General features: G+C 41.3%; 1 protein-coding gene across 1 annotated transcript; it reads left to right on the forward strand.

The window, feature by feature from the left end:
- Nucleotides 1-1515: 1515 nt before the first annotated feature.
- LOC306744967 (angiogenin-like) lies at nt 1516-2907 on the forward strand. The gene is made up of 2 exons (XM_079227678.1): nt 1516-1630; nt 1810-2907. The coding sequence occupies exons 1-2, from the start codon at nt 1574-1576 to the stop codon at nt 2395-2397; spliced, it is 645 nt and encodes a 214-aa protein (XP_079083804.1). The 5' UTR covers nt 1516-1573; the 3' UTR covers nt 2398-2907.
- Nucleotides 2908-9027: the final 6120 nt, after the last annotated feature.

The following is a 9027-nucleotide window of genomic DNA, read 5'->3' on the forward strand; positions in this document are numbered from 1 at the left end:
TGGGCACCTCATTAAAATACAGAACTTGGCAACCTCACCTGCTTTTATTTTTTCATTCTGTGTGTGCGTGTGCGTGTTTTCCGAAGTTTTTTTAATAATATTTTTTGGGACTGGAACAATGCAATGTTCAGTCTGGAGCAAAGAAATCGTACACATTTCAACATATTGTTTAAAGAATTCAAAATAATTAAACAAAGAGACAATAAAATATGAAACTACAAAGATCCATCCACATTTCATGTCTTCTTGTTGGGATACACTGATATAGAATATCCGGCCGATACTGACTCAAATAGCTGCATCGGTCAGTGACAATGGGGCCGATCTATTCAGTTCAATATGATATACGGGAGTTTATATGCCTTTTAACGTTTTGACCACTTTGTTGCTGCATTGAAAAGATTTACCCTTGAATTATAATTCCTGTTAATTTTTAAGATGTTTTACCAAGTTGCTGTTGCATTATTTTAATAATAATATAACAATTCATTTGTTTCTACAAAGATAAGAAAGTGATGTTTCCGTGTAGCCTGATGTTGCCTTAAAGAATGACCCCAGTCTTTTCCACACAGTGAGGCCGACAGCGTATTAATTAAACACTACTATCAGGAAGCGGTCGACTCCTAAAGCCCAGGTATCATTATCGGGATCAGGACTGAAAAAGTCGGATTGGAAGATTAAAAGCAATCTTAATCCTTCTGCTCTGAACTCATGAAGAAACGACCACAACAGCACTCAGTTCAACATGTTGTCTTTGTGAATTTTAGTGGTGGTGCCTTATGTGTTTTAACCTTCAGCAGCTCAAGGCATAACCTAATTAATTCAACTATGCAGACTGTGGGGATATTAATTAAAGCCTTTGATTTGTCCCAGAATCGTGATTGGTTTATCAAAATTAGAATTAATCTTAAATTTACAGGTTTGAGAAATAATAAAATAGAGCATGTCATTAACTGCATTTTGAAAAAAAAGAAAAAAGAAAATCAGGCCAACAGGAGAAAGAAACAGTGACATGTATAAATAACCTGTCAAACATTTATATATTTAATTCTCATTTCTAGGCATAATTTTCTACTTACTGATTGTTTGCCACACACACACACATATATATATAGATATTAAACCATTGTTTTAACATAATATGTAACCAACACATTTAGCATTTGTTGGTTACATATTATGTTAATGTTTGCCGAGTTAAATTTCAAGCAATTTAAGTATCCCAAAATTAGAGAATACAAATACAGAAGTGGTATAAGAAGACGGATTACTGTAGATCAAACTGGAAATATCATAAGTTAGATGTATAAACCACACACACACACACACACACACACACACACACACACACACACACACACACACACACACACACACACACACACACACACACACACACAAATATAGCTCACTGGACTTTAAACAGGTATTTATGGCTGTAACTGGATCCCTCACTAAGCGCCGTGTGGACACATGATGTACTGCACACACACACAGTTTACGGTCTAAACGTGAGACCACACCCGTTCAAACAGGAAGTACAATTGAGGAACAGTAATTTTTGGAATCTCTCATGTGCAACTATTATACCACTTTTCAACCGCAGACGACTTCACTGAATCCCAACAAGGTAGAGAAGTTCCCTCTTCCTCACGCTGTCATGTTTGAGATGCTGAAGACAGACAGCTGCGCTCTGCTCTCCTGCGCACGTTGTTTACTGATTTGTCATGTAACGTATTTGGTCAAACAAAACAAGTACGATGTACTGAGTAATAGGTGACAGGTGTTACATTGTTTGTCTCACTCTAGGACTGCTTGGTAATGGCTGCTCTCCGGGCTTCCCTCTCTCTCGCCGTCTGTCTCCTAATGGGTGGTCCCACGTTGGCTAAAAACGAAGCTCCCTGCCAGCTCTCCAAATGGAACAACGGCTTCAACACTTTCCTCAAACGCCACGTTCGCTCGGGCACTCCTTCTTCTCTGGACCAGAACGAGTGGGAGACGTACATCAAGAACAACGGCGGCTGTGACAGACCCACGCAGTCCTTCTTGCAGCCGGACGACCTGGACCGTCTGAAGGCCGTGTGCAGCAGCCAGGGCGGCGCGGTGTACAAGGAGAACCTGTGCATCAGCCGGAAGCCGTTCACCTTCGTCACGGTGAGGAGTCAGCCGGGCACGTGCGGGATCAGGAGCGTCCAGCGGGAAACCAAACATGTGATCCTGGCCTGCGAGGATCTGAGCAACCAGTGCCTGCCGGTCCATTTTGAGGGAAACCCTCTGGACACAATCCCAAATAACAACGCCAAAGGATGCACTTCTGCTGCTGCTCCCAGCTCCAAGATGACGTGCCTCTGGTTGTTATCGGCTCTGCTTGTTGTTGTTTATTGCTACCGACATTAATTTGAGAAACTAGATTGGACAATACAACTTTTTCACACGTTTCAGAAAAACCGTATTTTGAAAAGGGTTTGTTTTTATATCTATAATCAATCTTAAGTCGGCAACATATCAACCATATGTTTTGAAAGGGAGAAACATTCATGTCATGTGTTATATTCCACTATGTTATGCCTGTTACTGATGATATTAAGGGATTTCATTTCATTTAAAGTTACAGTATTTAATGCATGAATGGCACATATGTGTATTTTACACTTAATGTAATCATTTCATTTGAGACATTTTAAATTGGTCCAGTCATTTCCACGACAATATATTTGCGTAAAATGAGATATCATCGGGGCCTATATCACAGACAGTATTATGCTTTATCACAAGTGTTTGAGGTTTTTTATAGTTAGTTGGAACAGATAGTCGAGGGGAATACTCTTTGTCTGTTTTCATCCGGGACCGACTCTTTTTGTTTGTAAACTGTCGTTTATGAATAAAGTGCAGCTCCAGTCTCTGTCATCTTGGAGTCCATGGGGATTAATTCTGACCTTTGAGAAATTCAAGTAATCTTTCTTTGCTTTGTACTCTGGGGCATTTTCTCTGTCAAGGCATTAAAGTAGTTAAATAATATTGCACTGTTGAAAGTAACAAAAGCTTATTGAGCAGAGTAGACGACCAAAGGCATGTAGAATATTAAATGATCAGACTATTTCACACAATATCAAGTAGCCTCAACATGCTCTCCTCATGCTGATACAGTTGTTGACAAATGACAAAAACAACCAACAACAAAGCTAAAATAAAAAAACACACACATATATATATATACATACATACACATGCACATATATATATATATATATATATATATATATATATATATATATATATATATATATATATATATATATATACTGAAAAGGAATCCTCCTTGCCAGGATATTCCTTGAGTGTTCAAGAATTGACAGAACAGGTTATATTACAGTTAAGGTTATTTATTTAGCAATTACACACATACATGAAATGCATACCTACAAGGCCTTGGACTCAGCTCCCCTGATGGTCTGCTCTGCATACAGTCTGCACACAGCCAGCACACCCCCAGAATGAGAGTGGGCCCCGTTCTCTAAGAACAATGGATATTTATCCCATTTCTGTGAGACTCCCCCTTATCTGACTTCCATATTTGTCTCAGTCTTAGTAGCGAAAAAGGGAGCTGAGTCCGTCTGTAATTCAGACATCTAGCTGACATCAGCAGCAAAGACAGTCTGTCTGTATCTAATCTGTTTAGCCAAGGTCAAAAGCGACTGAGAACTTGACCAGTTACGATTTCTCAGCTTCGCTCAGCTTCGAGACACCTTCTTTAGTATAAGTGGGACATGAAACTTTAGTCAAAGTAAAGTAGTACAACATATAAATCACTAAATTCTCTTCAATATATAGCTTCAACAAGCCAAATCATAACTAACCAACCAAAACAAACCAACCAAAATAAATAAACCCAGGGCTCATATTCACTCGATAATCCTTGTTTTCCTAAAATACTATAATGCTTTATAGCACCCACTTAGAATCAGAATCAGAAACCGTTTATTGCCAGGAATGTTTGCACAATTGAGGAATTTGGTTAGGCGGAAGGTGCATACATTAGACATTAGACGAGACAAACAACAATCAACGACAGCAACAGTGCAATGATGTCTAAATCAGATAAAGATAAAGTGCTCAGACAACAGATAACATTAATGTAAGTGTATGTTAAAGTGACGTGTGTGTTTAAGTTAAAGTTAAAGTTAAGTGTATGTGGCATGAGTGTTTAAATATGAATTGTGCAGTGGAGTGACCGGTAGGAGGAGAGAAAGGAATAAAGAATAAAAATAAATGGTCCGAAAGAATGGTCCGAGAATAGTCCTGTGATAGAGTCAGTCAGTGGGGAACCCGGGCTCTATTGATGAGCCCGACTGCCGACGGGAAGAAACTGTTAGTGTGGCGTGAGGTCTTAGTCCTGATGGACTTCAGCCTCCTGCCAGAGGGGAGGGACACGAACAGGTTGTGTCCAGGGTGAGAGGGGTCAGCTGCGATCTTTCTTGCCCGCTTCAGTGACCTGGAAGTGGACAGGACCTGGAGGGATGGCAGATTGCAGCCAATCACCCTCTCCGCAGAGCGGATGATGCGCTGCAGCCTGGCCTTGTCCTTGGCAGTGGCTGCGGCATGCCAGACGGTGATGGAGGAGCAGAGGATGGACTCTACGATGGCAGTGGAGAACTGCACCATCATTTTCTTTGGCAGGTTGAATTTCCTCAGCTGCCTCAGGAAGAACATCCTCTGCTGGGCCTTCTTTGTGATGGAGCTGATGTTCAGCTCCCACTTGAGGTCCTGGGAAATGATGGAGCCCAGGAAGCGGAAGGACTCCACAGTATCGACGGGGGAGTCACACAGGATGAGGGGGGCGGGTGGGGCTGCATTCTTTCTGAAGTCCACAACCATCTCCACTGTCTTCAGAGCGTTGAGCTCCAGGTTGTTCTGGCTGCACCAGGTCACCAGGTGGTCAGTCTCCCACCTGTAGGCAGACTCGTCCCCACCAGCGATGAGTCCGATGAGGGTGGTGTCATCCGCGAACTTCAGGAGCTTGACGGACTGGTGACTGGAGGTGCAGCTGTTGGTGTACAGGGAGAAGAGCAGCCGGGAAAGAACGCAGCCTTGGGGGGAACCGGTGCTGATGGTCCGGGAGCCTGAGACGTGTTTCCCCAGCTTGACGTGCTGCTTCCTGTCAGTCAGGAAGTCTGTGATCCACCTGCAGGTGGAGTCGGGCACGTGCAGCCCCAGTTACTTTGCAGAACACACGGCGTATCCAACCGTACCCCCTCCTTGCCGAGGCCTCCAACTAGCTGTCTCCCCGTGTCGTGTTTCCCTATTTTCCGTTCAGCCCAGTGTGTCCAAATCGCAGTCTCGATATGACGGTTTCTTCTCTCCTGTTCCTTCCTGCGCATCTCATTTCCCCCACTTTCCTCTGGACTCTGTAAAACCATCGCCCTTTTCTGTCCTCCTCCCATTGCTTCTGCCACCTTTCCTTTAACCTCATTGTAATAATCCCCTTGGCCTCTGATTTACTGAAGTTGACTTCAACTTTTGAGCAACTACTCTTCGCGGCTTCTTCCCTCTATCCGCCATTTAATTTCCCTTAACCCCCACATGTGCAGAAATCCATAATAGCACCACTGTCATACCCATCATTTGAATCCTGTATAATGTTTGCTGCATTTCAATGAGGATGTCCGGTCTACTGTCTGAATGACTGTTCTGTAAGCTGTCTAGTGATGAACTGGACTCTGAAAAAATGATTGCCCTCAATGGTCCTGTGTCCTCCATCCACTGTAGTACAAACATTATTGCCAGCATTTCCCCTGTGTACACCGATACTCCCTCTGTCATAATTGTACCTATTTTTATGTTAAATTCTGGCACTACAACTGCTATTCCTACCTTATTTGCTGAATTATTTGATACGACTGTGTAAACCCGGACATAACTGTGGTAACTGTCGATGTGTGTCTGAATCGTATGCACATTAAACGTACCCGCTCTATCCTTGTTCTTCTTATTAAGTAAAGCCAAGTCTACTGTTGCCTCAGAAAGTATCCATGGTGCAATTGCCGACAATGGAACTGTTGGACTGAAGTTTAATTCGTCAATGTTAGTTTATTTTGCTGGATTTTAGTGGTGGTGCCTTATGTGTTTTAACCTTCAGCAGCTCAAGGCATAACCTAATTAATTCAACTATGCAAACTGTGTGGATATTAATTAAAGCCTTTGTTTTGTCCCAGAATCGTGATTGGTTTATCAAAATTAGAATTAATCTTAAATTTCCAGGTTTGAGAAATAATAAAATAGAGCATGTCATTAATTACATTTTGAAAGAAAAAAACAAAATCAGGCCAACAGGAGAAAAAGACAGTGAAATGTATAAATAACCTGTTAAGCATTTATATATTTAATTCTCAGTTCTATACATGTTAATAATATTGTATTGTATTATCATTTCTACTTCAGAGGACTGATTGTTTCACACAGAACTGAGACGAGGCAGCCACAAATATGTATATATATATTTAATATGAAGCCATTTTTTTTAACATAAAATGTAACCAACACATTTAGCATTTGTTGGTTACATATGTTAATGTTTGCAGAGTAGAATCAATTAGAAATGGGAGGTATGTTTTTCCATATTTATTCATATTAAACAACTATCCAAACAGCCAGTTAAATGTCAAGCCATTTAAGTATCCCAAAGAGTACAAATACAGAAGTGGTATAAGAAGATGTATTACTTATAACTGGAAATGTCATAAGTTAGATGTATAAACCATAAACACATTTTTATTATTACTTTATTATTCAAAAAACTAGGCACACACACACACACACACACACACACACACACACACACACACACACACACACACACACACACAGGTATTTATGGCTGTAACTGGATCCCTCACTAAGCGCCGTGTGGACACATTCATGTACTGCACACACAGTTTACACTTTAAACTTGAGACCACTTCCGCTCAAACAGGAAGTACAATTGAGGAACCGTAACTGAAGTGGAGCTATTAGACCATTGTTCAACCACAGGCGATTTCACTTCCTCCCAACAAGGTAGAGAAGTTCCCTCTTCCTCCCGCTTTCATGTTTGAAATGCTGAAAACAGACAGCTGCACACGTTGCCTACTGACATGTCATGTAACTTCTTTGGCAAAACAGAACAAGTACGATGTGCTGAGTGATGATAGAGGTGGTACCACCTGGCTCACAGCTGGCAACAAAAAGTAGGGATGGGCAAACGATACCAAGGCTTTGGAGCTTGTGTCGCTCTTCCTGAAGCAGGCTGGTTCGAAGCGCTGTGTCGAGGCTTGTATCAAATCTCCGCGATCACGTGACCGATGACGTTTGAAGCTTCACACGTCACAACGAACCACCGGAAGTGAGGTGACTGATTCGAAACTTTAGCGTGGCTTCGTTCTTTTTAAGGAGACCGAGATGCCCAGTGTTCCCCCCGCCTCATTGCGTTCTTACAGACCTTTGACAGCGACAACCCTACTTGAGTGATGGAGAATCCGAGTGGAAGAAAGCGTTCCCGTGTATGGGAACACTTCGACCTTGTGTCACCCACTAAGGTAGGTGTTTTATAATCGGAATCAGCATACTTTATAGATCCCCGGGGAGAACTTGCTTTTGTTCCAGTTGCGCCGTGCAAAGTAGTAGAAAACGAGCTAAAATACAGTAAACAGATATATACAGTGAAATCATTAGCTTTACAAATGCGTAATTATAATTATGCTTTGTTTGTTTTGAGAGAGGAGTTATACAGTTTAATGGCCACAGGCAGGAATGACTTCCTGTGGCGCTCAGTTGTGCATTGAGGAGCAATGAGATATAATATATATAAAATAATATGGCATTGCAAAATATCTTCTTGTTACACTTACAAACATGTAATGGTTACAGAAAATGAATGAATGTTCTGATATCGCTTGTATTATTTTCAACTTCATATTATCTTGACTGTTTTAATATCACGTGTAAATACATTTTTTAATGTATTTTTTTTAATTTAGGTTCAGTGCCTCATGTTTATTGGTCCTTATGGCTCACCCCAAAACCTCACTTCCCACCTCTTCTGCTTTGTGTATGTGTCCTGTCAACTAGGAGTTCCTATCGAGTACAGTGTACACAAGGACCCACATTTTTAGAGGTCCTGGGAGTCTGTATATCCCAGGCTAAATGGGAAAGTATTATTTAAAAGTATTATTTAAAAGTGATTTTCTGTTTTTGACAATTGATAGTTTCATTGTAAAAAAAAGTGAAATGTTGAGTTTATATCTCCATAAAATGTGAATAATGTAAGTCATAAAATAGAGAAACAATTATTCATTTCCAAATATGAACATTATAATGAGCAAATTGACGCTTAAGAAAATAAAATAAGGAGTTAAAGCAGGTAAAAGCTGGATGGAAAACATTCGTTTTTCATCATGCTACTTTATAACAGGAGCTTGTGACTTGTATCTTAATCTCCCTAGAGCCACTACAGATCTACTATTTAAAAGGCTGGAGGCCTATTTGGTTCAAAAGACAAAAGTTGGCAACATCTCCCATGAATCCTTTCAAGAGGTGTGTTTTGTGCTTGAAAAGAGCACCCTCCTTCTCAAACAGTTAATTATGTCGGGGCTGTCACAACTAACATCATTCATTAATATTATTACAGGTGAAATGTGTCAAAGTATAACAAACTCCATTTTCTTCACTTCTCGCGCCTCCTGATTGGCTACAAAGGTTTGTGATGGTGTAACGTCACTTCCGGCTGCGAGCTGCATGATGGCGGTCCCCATGACAGATCTGGCACATTGATTTGGAGGTGTGACGTTTACCCTTCTCCTTCGTCCGCTCCGGGGACATTTGATCAGTAGATGATCTGAACCGACATCGTCGTGAGTGAATCAGAACTGAATCGCAGGTAAAGTGCAACACACGTTTCCTCCGCGCTGCTCACGTTGCCTGTTAGAGACGTGCTGGGGACCGCAGCTAGCTTAGCGGCTAGCTGCGTGTTTACGCAAGGTTAAAGGACACTGG

Source organism: Taurulus bubalis (genome assembly GCF_910589615.1).
Source record: "Taurulus bubalis genome assembly, chromosome: 12".
NCBI classification, from domain to species: domain Eukaryota; kingdom Metazoa; phylum Chordata; class Actinopteri; order Perciformes; family Cottidae; genus Taurulus; species Taurulus bubalis.